The sequence below is a fragment of the Protopterus annectens genome, chromosome 15.part0 (genome assembly GCF_019279795.1).
Source record: "Protopterus annectens isolate FY-2018-M chromosome 15.part0, PAN1.0, whole genome shotgun sequence".
NCBI classification, from domain to species: Eukaryota; Metazoa; Chordata; order Ceratodontiformes; family Protopteridae; genus Protopterus; species Protopterus annectens.
Genome location: NC_056749.1, coordinates 2,333,236 through 2,347,756, shown reverse-complemented (window position 1 = coordinate 2,347,756; position 14,521 = coordinate 2,333,236). Strand labels below are relative to the sequence as shown.

General features: G+C 42.4%; 1 protein-coding gene across 4 annotated transcripts in view; it reads right to left on the bottom strand.

Moving 5' to 3' along the window:
• LOC122790092 (DENN domain-containing protein 1B-like) overlaps nt 1-14,521 on the bottom strand; it is a 1,285,568-nt gene that overhangs the window by 197,225 nt on the left and 1,073,822 nt on the right. For all 4 annotated transcript variants that reach the window (XM_044057656.1, XM_044057657.1, XM_044057658.1 and 1 more), the window contains one exon: nt 14,422-14,462. In XM_044057656.1, coding sequence (XP_043913591.1) covers nt 14,422-14,462 — 41 coding nt within the window. The remainder of the gene's footprint in view (nt 1-14,421; nt 14,463-14,521) is intronic.

Sequence of the window (14,521 nt, the reverse complement as noted above, 5' to 3'; positions counted from 1 at the left end):
TATTTGCTTTGGAGTAACCTGAGTGCTTGCATTATGTGGCGGATCCTAGCACCCGACAGGCATCTCACCGTGACCTTCTCTTTATTCAGCCTGGTGAGCAGGACGTCAGTGTGTCTGACAATAGAGTCACCTATTACAAGAGTATCAGGTGTGTTATTCAGCCTTAAGGGCTGTGGCTGCTTGACACACTGACTTAGTGGGCTATGTGTTGTGCGTGTTTTGTTTTGAGGTAGTGTTTGCTTGGATGTCTGCTTTGGAGGTCTCTGTTGCTTAGGTAGATTTTTATTTAGAGCCTCCGAGTATGTTTTTGTGTATTTATGTGTTTGGTTTGCTGATGTGGTGGGACTATGTGATACTGGAATTGTGTTGTGTGAGGTTACCTTCTCCTCCTGACTGGTTACACCAGTTTTGAGATGAGAGAGCTCAGCCTCCAGTTTGGCTAAATAGTTGCATCTCTCACATATATTTGAACCTGTTTGGAGGAGGAGAGGGTTGTCCGTGTACATGAGACAGTTGTAACATTGCCTCAAAATTATTATATGAATGTCCAGCCCTGTGTATATCACTGTATACTGACCACTGATGGGTAAGTGAAGGTTCATCTGTGCACGTCACTGTAACCTGCCCATTGATGGGTAACTGAATGTCCAGTTCTGCACATATCACTGTATACTACCCATTGATGGTTAAATGAATGTCCATTCCTGTGTATATCACTGTGTACTACCCATTGATGGGTAACTGAATGTCCATGTCTGCACATGTCACTGTAAGCTGCCCATTTATGGGTAACTGATTGTCCAGCTCTGCTCATATCACTGTATACTGCCCTTTGATCGGTAACTGAATGTCCAGCTCTGCTCATATCACTGTATACTGCCCATTAATGGGTAACTGAATGTCCAGTTGTGCACATATCACTGCATACCGGGAATTTATGGGTAACTGAATGTCCAGCTCTGTGTATATCATTGTATACTACCCATTGATGGGTGATGTCCATCTCTACACAAGTCACTGTAACCTGCCCATTTATGGGTAACTGAATGTGCAGCTCGGCACATATTACTGTATACTGCCCATTGATGGGTAACTAAATGTCCAGCTCTACTGATATCACTGCATACTGCCCATTGATGGGTAACTAAATATCCAGCTCTGCACCTATCAGTGTATACAGCCCATTTATGGGTAACTGATTGTCCAGCTCTGCAAATATCACTGTATACTGCCCATTGATGGGTGACTGAATGTCCAGCTCTACAAATATCACTGTATACTGCCCATTGATGGGTAACTGAATGTCCAGCTCTGCACTTATCAGTGTATACTGCCCATTGACGGGAAAATTAATGTCCAGCTCTGCACACATCCCTGTATACTGCCCGATGATGGCTTATTGCAGATGGTCCAAACTACTACCAACCCTATATAATGCCATAGTGACTGCACAGTGCAGAAGATGTTGACATGGTACCTGCACACTTTCCATTCTTGCACAGATTGATGACTGCGTAACCACATAATAATGTAACATCAAATGCAGTCTTTGCTCTGGACTCCTTACCTTATAGTGCCACACTGGCAGGTCAGCTCACACCTCTGCATTTCTGCTGTTCTTTGTGGGGTCGCAAACAGATAGGTTTCATCATGCACCTCTTCACTCAGTATGTAACTAACTCTGTACCTGTTACTGTGCACCATCCGGTGATGGGTCATGGCAGACACAGACCTCTGCACTCCTCACTGTACTGACCCATCCAGGTTGGTCACCTCCTGGACTCTGCCTGTCTGCTCCTCTTTAAAGAACCTGCAGCTAAAAAGCAACATCATGCACTTGTCACTCTGTACACTCCTGCCTCTATGCCTCTCCCAGCACAACCTCATACTAAGGTGTCATGCCAAGCACCTAGCTCTGTGCTTCCCAGTCAGAAGTGTAGCTGGCTCATGTAGTGCCCTGTGCTGGTACCATCAACCAGTGCCCCACCACCTCAGAGCAAAAAATGGACATTTCTTCTACTGCCACACAAACTAGGTGACCAGATGCACAACACTTCCCCATCCCTCCTGCCCATCCACTCAGGTCTCATTTCTGTGCCCTGCCCCTGCCTCTCTTCTCTTTTATTAAAATAAATAAAAATAACATTTTTTTCTTATAAACTGTAGCAAACTGCTTGCTATAAATGTAGCAAACAGTTTCGAAAGTTTATACCTTGCCTGCACTGAGTGCTACAGCACTCAGATTTTAGTTAATTTTTTTTCTAACCTTTAAACTCTAGCAAATTATTTGCTACAATATAGCAAGCAGTTACTACAGTTTAGACTGCACATAGAGTGTTGCAACACTCAGGTTTGACCGTAAATGCAATACCAGCATTTAAAATATGGTTTTGTATTTGATATCAGGATTGGCTGACTATACCTTCCCCAACATTTTGCACCCATGGCAGTGGTCCGTCTCACCCCATCCTAGCTACACTACTATTCTCAATGTACAGTCCCACACTGATGTGTCACTGTATAACCCCAAACTGATCAAGGTCACCATGCACACCCCTGTTTGTTTGCTACCTGTTTCATAACCCACAGGTAACTGGGTTCTACAGATACTGCTGACTCTGGAGTCATCGCTGTACAATCTTTGTACTGACAGCTCACTGGAGTGTCTACTAGTGCCAACTCTGCACTCATCACTGTATAACCTTTGTACTGACTGCTCACTGGAGTGTCTAGTACTGGCGACTCTGCAGTCATCACTGTATTACCTTTGTATTGACTGCTCACTGGAGTGTCTAGTACTGGTGACTCTGCACTCATCACTTTATAACCTTTGTACTGACAGCTCACTGGGGTGTCTAATAGTGTCGACTCTGCAGTCATCACTGTATTACCTTTGTATTGACTGCTCACTGGAGTGTCTAGTACTGGTGACTCTGCACTCATCACTTTATAACCTTTGTACTGACTGTTCACTGGAGTGTCTAGTAGTGCTGACTCTGCACTCATGACTGTCTAACCTTTGTACTGACAGCTCACTGGGGTGTCTAATAGTGTCGACTCTGCACTCATCACTGTCTAACCTTTGTACTGACAGCTCACTGGAGTGTCTAGTACTGGTGACTCTGCACTCATCACTGTCTAACCTTTGTACTGACAGCTCACTGGAGTGTCTAGTCGATAGCACAGATGATTATGGCTCCTAACTGTTATGAGCTCATTCATGTTACCAAAGGGTGAAATGTATGATTCCTCCCACCTCCATTTGCTGTGTCTAAACAAGTCACTTAACCAAATAGTGTTCAGATGTCTAAAATAAAAAAAAAAAATCAAGTGACGGCTAATATGTATGTGTGTGTGTGTGTGTGTGTGTGTGTGTGTGTGTGTGTGTGTGTGTGAATATATATATATATATATATATATATATATATATATATATATATATATATATATATGGATCTATCTTAGTACATCGACATTTCACAATACCACACCAAAACATCGGAAGTCATTTAACCGACTCTCGCGTCGGTGTCCGTCTCTCCTGGTCTTCTGCCTTGTCCTTGTCGATCTTCCGGTAACTACGTGACTTCGATATTATGGTGTCTATTGTGAAATGTCGATGTACTAAGATAGACCCATATATATATATATATATATGGGTCTACTTTTATTCACTGAAAACTCATTTCACTGAATTTTAAACCACTCACACCAAATCGCTGAAAGCTCAAATCTGAGAAAACTCACTTCACTGAATCACACTTCATTGAATGTAAGTACTGTTGGGCAAATAAATATATATATATATATATATATATATATATATATATATATATATATATATATCTATGATGTGCACTAAACATACACATGGATGTATATACACACACACACACACACACACACACACACACACACACACACACACACACACACACACACACACACACACAGATGCACCCCCCACGGACACACAACACACACACAAAAGCATGCTGATAGTTACTTTATCTCCCAGCCAAAGTCTGCACTCTTTACTGGACAATCCAGTGCTGCAGGGGTACTGGATAGATCCCTTACCACTGCCCTAGTGACTGTATGTATGAGCCTCAGCACTGACCAGATTCTGCAATCTGCAGTCCTCTCACTCCACATATGACAGATATTATACTTTTAACGGTATAACCCTGTATTAGTATGTCACTGCAGCACCCAACTCTACACTCCACTCGTATTGGTGGGTCGGCCTACTCACCAAGCACAGTACTTCTGAGTCCAAATCTGTGTCTTGACACATTACTTCACAGCCTCGACTCTGCGCAGCTCACCGTTTAGACTTCCAGCCATGGGTTACTAAACAGACTGAGCACAGTACTTCCCACAGTACAACCTGGTACTGGTATGTCAATGCACTTACATGACTTGGCCCCATCACACAACCCCCCCCCCCTGATGACTCATTGCTGATCCCCTGCCTGTGTATACTTTATCCTAAAGGGTCACTAATACACCCAAAATCTGAAATCTTAAGTCTTCATTACATAACCCTCATTACGATGGGCCATGTACCTGTGAACTACCACATAGGTGGCAGTACACTAAACACCGTAAGTATGATAAGAGACCTAGGGACACAGGTGGATAGTGATCTCACCTTTGATAACTACATAGCCACAACAGTTAGAAAATCCTTCTATGTGGCACACCTCATTACTAAGGGCTTTTCATCCAGAAAAAAGGAGGTCATTGTGACCTCTGTACTCATCCCTCATTAGACCCATTATAGAATACAATGCCCCGTTTGGTATGTACCTCACAAGGCATCTGCAACAACTAGAAAGGCCGCAGAACTACCTCACAAAAAGAATCACAGGCCTAAAGCAGATGCCTTATGCTGACTGTCTAAAAAGCTCCAGCTATACTCTGTCGCTTATCTCCTACTCAGAGGTGATCTCTGCCTAACATACAAGACCATGTCAAACCCAGAGTTATTGACATACTACACTTAAAGAAATCCCAATCCCTCCAAGCCACACGCTCCAGGGATCTTAACCTTGTCATCACGATGAATAGAACATGCTGGAGGGATAGATTCCTGTCCCAGAGACTCCCCATACTCTGGAAGAGGCTACCCATACATGTCAGACAGAGCGCCTCAATGGCCCTCTTCAAAAGGAAACTTGATGATTGGATGGGAGATAGGAAATTCACCCCGGGGATCACATCAGTTGCACTGCTAGACAGGGGTCCAGGAAGGTCAATATTTGTAGGAAGCAATAGCCAGGGAATCATTATTGCTAGGCTTGCATAGGCCCTAGGGCTGATAGCTTAGTACCTACCTATGAACCTATGAAATATATCCCAGTGCTTTGGTCTTCACTGTATGTACCTTAATGAGGGGTTAACGCAGTATTCATTGTACAATCCACATAAGGAGGGTTCACTAGCTATATCAGGGCCGCTACTACCTACTGCGCTCTGTACTCTTCTCTGTATAACCTCTACACTTATCAGTTACTACAAAAAACTCCCATGTCTACAGTCCTTATGGTATAAACCCCAGAAAGGTGGTCACTACATTTTTATCCCACTTCTGCAGTCCTCACCAACCTCACAGCATTTTCACTGTTCATCTCGTCCTAATCCATCTCGATAGCTCCATCCACATCTCTGCATGTCTGACAGTATAACCCCCACCTTCCCATGGTATAACCCCCCACTTTCCTTCAGTATAATCCCCACCTTCCCACGGTATAACCTCCTCCTACACTGTCACTGTACAGCCCTTCAGCTGTAAATTACTCAGTGTTCAACCTTTCTGGTAGGTCACTGCACACTCACTGGCTCTACATTTCTGTAACCCCTCCTAAGGGATCACTGTACCCCAACCTTTTTTTGTACCTACAGACCTCTTTTTGATAAATCACTGAACCCCAAGTCTGTATTTCTCACTGTATATCCTCTCCTATTTTTCCTATTAATGTCCCCTTTGATGAGTGACTGTAGACAGCCATTCAGTGCTTTATTGTCTCTCTACACTTGCATTAACTGATTAGATATTTACAATATTTTCTCCTGTTGTATCAATGTACACACATTTTTCCATCAACAATCACAAGAGTACAGTTTTTAGTAGAATCTAGAACAGAAGCTGCCATTAAAAAAGGAATAATTAGTAGAGCATATAAAATATTGCATGATAACTATACAAATCAATCAGAGGAGTTTAGAAAGGATTGGGAAGAGAGACTGGATAAGTAATTCACAAAGAAACAATGGGTGATATATGTATGGCTCCCAAATATGCAATAAAGATTACAAGATTTAGGATTTTTGCTTGGAAGTGTTTTATACCCCAAGCAGCCTCAAATGTAGGAGGTATGATGGGGAAAAAGGCAATTGGGAACATATGTTTTGGGAATGTAATTAGCTGGCAGACCTCAAAAATTGTCTACAAAGTACCCTGTCAGAAATATCGGGTGAGCAAATGGGTGTAACTAAGGAAATGATTTTTTGAGCTGAGTTACATGATCTGAATTGCATAGAAATGGTAAGGCCTTGCTAAGTTTAATTTTGGCATTGCCAAAAAAGGAAATTACTAGAAAATGAAATCAAAGTCTAAACCAACTGTATCTGAAGTATTGAATATTGGAACATAGATAAAAGAACTGGAAGTGGGATCTTTAGAAAAAAGGTAGGAGAAAATTACATAGAAAAATGGAAATTGCAGGAAAAATACCTTTAGACCTCCTTTTGATAAATCACCTGTTAATTCTCAAACAAACTGATATGGTATGTGAGAGATATATTTACACAATGTCACTGGAGGCAAAGCTCTCACATAAAAGTACTCCTAATGTCAATAAGGTTGTCAGTAGAACACATGCTGCACCAATCGCGCACAGTTCAAAGCAGGCATATAGACCCACATATACTAAAGCACTTACATGTAACCACAAAGACCTCCTAGACAAAGTACACATAAGAAATACCCTCAGCAGCCCCAAAAGCACTCTTTCAAAACAACACCCACATCCACACATAGAACTACATCTCACAGAGCCTCTACCTCTAAGTCCATAAGGCAAGTCACCACACAATTCAACATTCTAGTCATTGCAGACACCATTGTGAGGCACACTAATGTTCCTCTCACCAGGCTGAGTAAAGAGAAAGTTATGGTCAGTTGCCTATCAGGGGCTAGGATCCGCCGCATTATGCATGGACTCAGGTCATTGGACCACAATTACTAATATGACTCAGTCATAGTCCGTGTGGGAGTAAATGACCTGAGACATACCTCCCTAGACTATATGAAGATAGACATCATAGAGCTCTCAGAATATGTGTGTCAGGCTGGTATGAGCCTAGCATTGAGCAGCATTTTAACTTCTCCAAGGACGATGCCGCAATACGAACAAAAGATGATTGACTTTAATAATTGGCTTAGTTTCTGGTGTCATGCTAAGGTGGTACAATATTTGTCAGCATGGAATGAGATGGTCAACAGACTACGCTGCTTTGCTAGGGATGATATATACCTCTCCCCTCTAGGCTTTCAAATATTAGATAAAACATTGTCTTCCCGCATAGTGCCTTTTTTAGGCTATGCCAAACTGAAAGTACTTTCGACACAGCAAATCAAAGCCAAGAAAATCTAAAGGTATTACTGCTCAATGCTAGGAGTTTAAACAAAAAACTCCACTCCCTAGAAACTCTCCTTACCCTGGAAAATATAGATGACTTTGTGGTCACTGAGACATGGTTTAGAGCTGTGGAGAGCACATCAACAGTGCAAGGTTATAACGCCTTCCACGCATTTAGGGCAGCTACTTCAGAATCAGGGACTAAAGGTGGAGGTGTCTCTATTTACATGAAAAATAAATATACCTCAAGGCTGGTCAAACAGGACAATGCATTTGAGCTGCTCCATGTTCAAATCACCATAGGTAAAATCCAGTACCACTTCCTTGCAAAGTATAGGTCGCCCCTCTGTGACCCAGGAAACCCATACCATGTAGTTAAACTTATTATAAACCCTAACCATCCAACCCAATACATATTCATGGGTGACTTAATTACCCCACTATTAACTGGGAATCCTGTACGACACCAAATCTACATGCACAGAGATTCCTGGATTTTGTAAACACAAACTCCCTGGATCAGATACTCAATACACCAACCAGGGGTGCAACCATACTGGATCTGATTCTCACTAATATGGGACACTGCTGCACACAACCTTCTGTAATGCCTTCCCTGGCAAGGTCAGACCACAAAATGGTCTCCTTTGAAGTAAATTAAAACCTGGAACCCAGCTAAACTTGGAATATTGAGGAACTATTATACTAAGGCTTCTTGCTATTAAGTGAGAACCTAACAAAATTCCAGGCCCCCATAAACCCTGAGAACACTGCTGCCTATGCAGAACTGTTCACAGAAACCCAGTACAAGCATGTTAATAGCTGCATAGAGGCAGCTGTACCCACCAGGAAGAAGTACAGAACTAACTGAAAAAACAAGCCCCCCTGGTGGAATCACAAAATCAATAGGCTGTATAACAGGAGGAGGAAAATCATGGCAAAAATTAGGAGGTGCAGCACCTATCAGGATAAAAGCACTCTCACCAAACTAAACAAACAACTCAGGGGACACATAAAGTCTACCAAAGCCAAATTTGAGGTAAGTTTGGCCTCCCCAGGCCAAGGACAACAACAAAGTATTCTTTAGCTATATCCACAACCTCAAAGGCAATACACAATTGTGTGCAGAGCAGATTGTAAATGAAGCCACCTATACTGAGCCAGAAGATATAGCAAACCTCCTGGCTGATAAATTCAGCTCCAACATTACTCCTCTCTCCCACTCAACCTTAGCTCAGGAAATATCATCAAATATAACTCCCCCTACAATCACTAGGAAACAGATCCTTAATACACTCTCTAAGACCAAGAACACTGCATCAGTGGGCCCAGACAATATCCCAGGATGCTTTCTAAATAGCATTAAACACGACCTATCAGGGCCTCTGGAATTACTCTTTAACTGTAGCCTCCAAACAGATTTTGTGCCTCATGAATGGAGAAAGGCAACAGTCATTCCTCTGCACAAAGGTGGGCCATCTACAGACCCTGGAAATTACAGACCCATAAGTCTCACTAGTGTTATATGTAAAGCCATAGAAACAATTACCATGGAGTTGATCAAGAGAGATATAGTAAACCTCCAGACACTGGACCCAGCCCAGTTTGTTTTCATCAAGGGCAGATCATGCCTAGTCAACCTGGTGGACTTTGAGAAGGTCACTAAAGCCATGGATGAGGGCAAAAATCATTCACACTGCCTACCATGACCTGGCCAAAGCATTTGACACAATATGCCACTCGGGCATTATTGACAAACTCAAGAGATTAAGTAAAAACCCATATGTCACCCAGTGGTTAGCCAATTGGCTCACAGGGTTTACCTTTATTTCACTGAAAGCCATATGTGCGACGTGCAAAATGTCGTAAGTACGGCTGCAAAAAAACACAATGCCGATTCACCATGTGTTTAAATGGCAAATAAGCGAATGCTTTTTTCCCATTCAAACACATGGATCAAATGTCAGAAATGGTTTTCCAGCAAACCATTTTCGACATTTGATCCTTTGATGTTTTCCGTATTTCGGTATTACAGTTCGCAGAAATGACCATTTGCATATATGCAATTCACTCATTCAAAGGTAAATCGGCTCACAGACAGGACCCAGGAAGTTAGAATTGGGGAGTCCACCTCTACAAAGAGGCCAGTCACAAGTCCTTGGCCCTCTCCTTTTTGGCATTTACTTATCTGAAGTCAAGACCAATGTCACTGGTCTCTGCCTGACTAAATTTGCAGATGATTACAAATTAGGAGCTGTCATTGACTCTCACACTGACACAAATGTTCTACAGGAGGGGCTGACACAGACAAACAATTGATGCAGAGCCACAGACTAAACCTAAATGCCAAGAAATGCATAATAGTATCCTTTGGGAAGGCATCCATCCCTGGTAACTATCACATTGACAACACACCCCTTAGAGTTGATCCAGTAGTCAGGGACTTCGGGACACACATAGATAGTAATCTAGCCTTTGACCATCACGTATCTACAGTGGTGAGGAAATCATCTGATGTTGTGCAACTTATAAGCAAAGGTACGGCATCGAAGTCCACCTGTGTGTCATGTTTAATTGTAGCCTCACCTCAGGCTTCCTGCCCACAGAGTGGTGCACAGCTACAGTCATCCCACTCCACAAGGGGGGATCCACTTTGGATCCTGGGAACTACCGTCCCATCAGTCTGATGAGCCTGATCTGCAAGGCCATGGAACGTATTATCATGGAACTTATAAACTAAGACATTGGCAACCTTCAAACACTGGACCCCACCCAGTTTGGGTTCATGAAGGGCCGATCTTGCCTCATGAACCTGAATGACTTCTTCAAATCAGTCTCCAGAGCTGTGGACGAGGGTAAGGTGGTTCAAACAGCCTACTTGGACCTCGCCAAGGCTTTTGATACTATCTCCCACTCTGGAATCACAGATAAACTTACTAAGCTGGGCATTAATCTCTATGTCACTCGATGGGTTGCAAACTGGCTTACTGACAGAACACACACTGTAAAAGTAGCCGACTTCAAATCCAGTTCCAGACAAGTGACAAGTGGTGTAGCACAGGGTTCTGTCCTAGGACTACTCTTCTTTGCCATCTACCTCTCTGAAGTACAGGCCAACACTAAGGGACTCTGGGTTACAAAGTTCACAGAGGACTGAAAGCTTGGAGCCATTATTGAATCCCCAAATTATGTGGATATACTACAAAAGAGCCTTACTGAAACAGATGCCTGGTGCCAGAGCCATGGACTCAAGCTGAATACCAAAAAATGCATAGTTGTCCCCTTTGGGAAAACCCACGTACCTGTGAACTACTGCATAGGTGGCAGTACACTAAACATCAAAAGTGTGATAAGAGTCCTAGGGACACAGGTGGACAGTGGTCTCACCTTTGATAACCACATAGTCACAACAGTGAGAAAATCCTTCTACGTGGCATACCTCATTACTAAGGGCTTTTCATCCAGAAAAAAAGGAGGTCATTGTCCCACTGTACTCATCCCTCTTTAGACCCATTATAGAGTACAACGTCCCATTTGATATATACCTCACAAGACATCTGCAACAACTAGAAAGGCCACAGAAATACCTCACAAAAAGAATCACAGGCCTAAAGCAGATGCCTTATGCTGACCATCTAAAGAAACTCCAGCTATACTCTGTTGCATATCGCCTACTCAGAGGCGATCTCTGCCTAACATACAAGGCTATGTCAAACCCAGTGTTGTTGGACATGCTACACTTAAACAAATCCCACTCCCTCCAAGCCACATGCTCCAGTGATCTTAACCTTGTCATCACAATGAATAGAACATGCTGGAGGGATAGATTCCTGTCCCAGAGACTCCCCATACTCTGGAATAGGCTGTCCATACATGTCAGACAGAGCGCCTCAATGACCCTCTTCAAAAGGAACCTTGACAATTGGTTGAGAGATAGGAAATTCACCCCGGGGATCACATCAGTCGCCCTCCTAGACAGAGGTCCAGGAAAGTAAATATTTGTGGGAAGAAATAGGTAATGCACGTCTTATCCTCACATAACCTCCTCTCCCCCACACAGCATGCTTTCCGCCCAAACCATAGCACAACCACTGCTCTACTCGCCTTAACCAATCAGGCCTCTCCCCCACACAGCATGACTCCGCCCAAACCACAGTACAACCACTGCTCTACTCGCCTTTACCAATCAGATTAACCATCTAAAAACAACAACAAATTTGTCTCAGCCACATTCCTAGAAGGTTCCTAGGTTTAGAACCTCTCTCTCTGACAGAAAACAATCAGTTAAATGGCAAAGTACACGATCACCTCTATTACCAACTACTATAGGCATCCTACAAGGATCAGTACTGGGTCCTCTACTAGTCACCATTTTCACTAACAAACTCCATATCTCCACCCTGCATGCATCACTTATACAGTACGCAGATGACTCCACCCTAATCTACTCAGCCCCATCCATAACCACTCTTCAAAAGCTTACCCAAGAATCCTTCTGCTCCGTGGAACAATGGATTATCGATATCCAACTCATTCTAAACCCCAACAAGACCAAATTACTCCTCTTTACCCCCAATAAATCCAAATCCACACCTCCTATCTTCACTATCACCTCCAAAAATGGGACCACAATCTCCCCCTCCCCTCACACTAAGCTGCTCGGGGTTGAAATAGATAACAATCTAAACTTTAATGTCCATATCTCACAAACCATCACAAAGGTACATAACAAACTAGGAACCCTATACAAACACAAACAGTTTCTATCGGACCAAGCTAGAATCTCTTTAGCCCAAACCCACCTCTTGTCTACCCTAATGTATGCATCACCAATCCTAATTCATATCAGGAAAACAGACCTAAACAGACTAGAGTCATGTTACAATAAAACTGCAAAATTCGCTAACAACTCCACTTTTAGAAGTCATCACTGTCTTGCCCTGAAGCAACTACAGTGGTTAGAACTTCCTCAGCTAATTAGCTATCACCAATTAGTCCCCACCTTCAACATAATAAGGAACCCTCAGAAAACCCCAGCCCTAAACCAACTTCTAAACCAATATTCTGCAAATAACCCTCTACGCTCATCCAACAAAACTCTGCTCTGCATAACCAAAGCCAAGAACACTGCAGGGAAAAGTCTGTTCTCCCACACTTTTGCTAGGGAATGAAATAACCTCTCCCAAAGTATCTCCTCTGCACCATCCATCTCACGTTTCAAGACATAACTAAAGTCACACCTCTTGCAATCATGGCTCTGTCCCTGTATCACATAAAATCTTTTCTGCTCTCCTCCTAACTTGCCACACCTCATCTCCTCACTGCTTACCTCAGCTATTCTGTACGACTCAAATACTCCCTATCAGGCACTACTATCCCACAAACTGTTTCTCACACTATGATATATCTCCCGAATAGCATTATTTTCCAGATTCCATTCCTTCCTTTTTATGCTTTGTACTACCAATAGGGAATTTACAGTATTGATATCTATATACCAAGCTTGCTCAAATCAAACTAAGGTACGAAAAATCTCCTTGATTGTATATATGCCACTGTATAGAAAATTTTCTGTCATTCATGGATTATGTGTTGTCATATAAAGACATGGAGCTCTGATTGTGTATATGCCTCTGTACAGAAATGTTTTTGTCATTTATTGTATTTGTACTGTTATGTTATGGAGCTTTTCTCCCCTACCTTGTTCCAGTCGGACTTTCCCGGTAAACAAATGTAAAATAAAACAAAATAGCCAGGGAATCATTATGGCTAGGCTTGTATAGGCCCTAGGGCCGATAGCCTAGTACCCACCTATGAACCTATGAAGTCATTGTTCCACTGTATTCAGCATTCATCAGACCTATCATTGAGTACATTACCCCCTTTGGTATGTACCTAACCAGGTATATACAACAACTGGAATGTCCATAGAGGTTCCTCACTAAAAGAATACAGGGCATAAGTAATATGTCCTATGCAGACCGCCTCAAGGCCCTACCCCTGTATTCTGTCTCCTACAGGCTTTTGAGGGGAGATCTATGACTGGCATACAGGGCATTGTCAGACATCACTTTAATGGACCTCCTGCATATCCACAAAACAAACAGCACCAGAATTACCTTTTCTAAAGATTTAAATATTGCCTATGATATAAATAGGACCTGCCGGAGAGAGAGATATGTGTCCCAGAGGCTATCCCGTCCATGGAACAGGCTCCCCATCCACGTGAAGCAGAGTTCCTCCCTAACACAATTCAAGTGCAACTTGGACAATTGGATGGGAAACTGGAAATTCATCCCTGATGTGGCACCTATGTCTCTAATGGACACAGGTAACCTGTAAATGGTTCATCTCACAGGCCCATGCTTACACTTATCAAGGGTATCAGAACTTGTCCGAGATTTGGGATGCATGGCGAGGCTTAAAAAGCCCTTGTGGTCATTAGCCTAGTAAACACCTATGAACGCATTAACCTATACATGCAGAAAGATGTTTTCGAGGATGAGTGAGGTTTAAGGGGAAGGCAGGAATATTTCTGTAATGTTAGATTGGTGTTAATGATAGGAAAGAATATACATGATGTACGATGTATGCAACTGGGAATATATTAATATGATGCGTTTGCATTTCTATAAATGTATGTCTATGTCTTAAGTAATAATTGAATAAAAACAAACAGTCACACAATTAACACATCAAGTACTGCTGGATTAGTCACAATTTACAGTTATGTACTGAGCCACAAAATATAATATAAGTACTTCATCTTTCTTACCTTCAGGTTTTCTACCCAGAGACTGTAGGCCTTTAAATTACCTATAGGTAAAAAAAAAATATTTCAGTAATACAATGTTTTGCTTTATATTAGTTTTCTG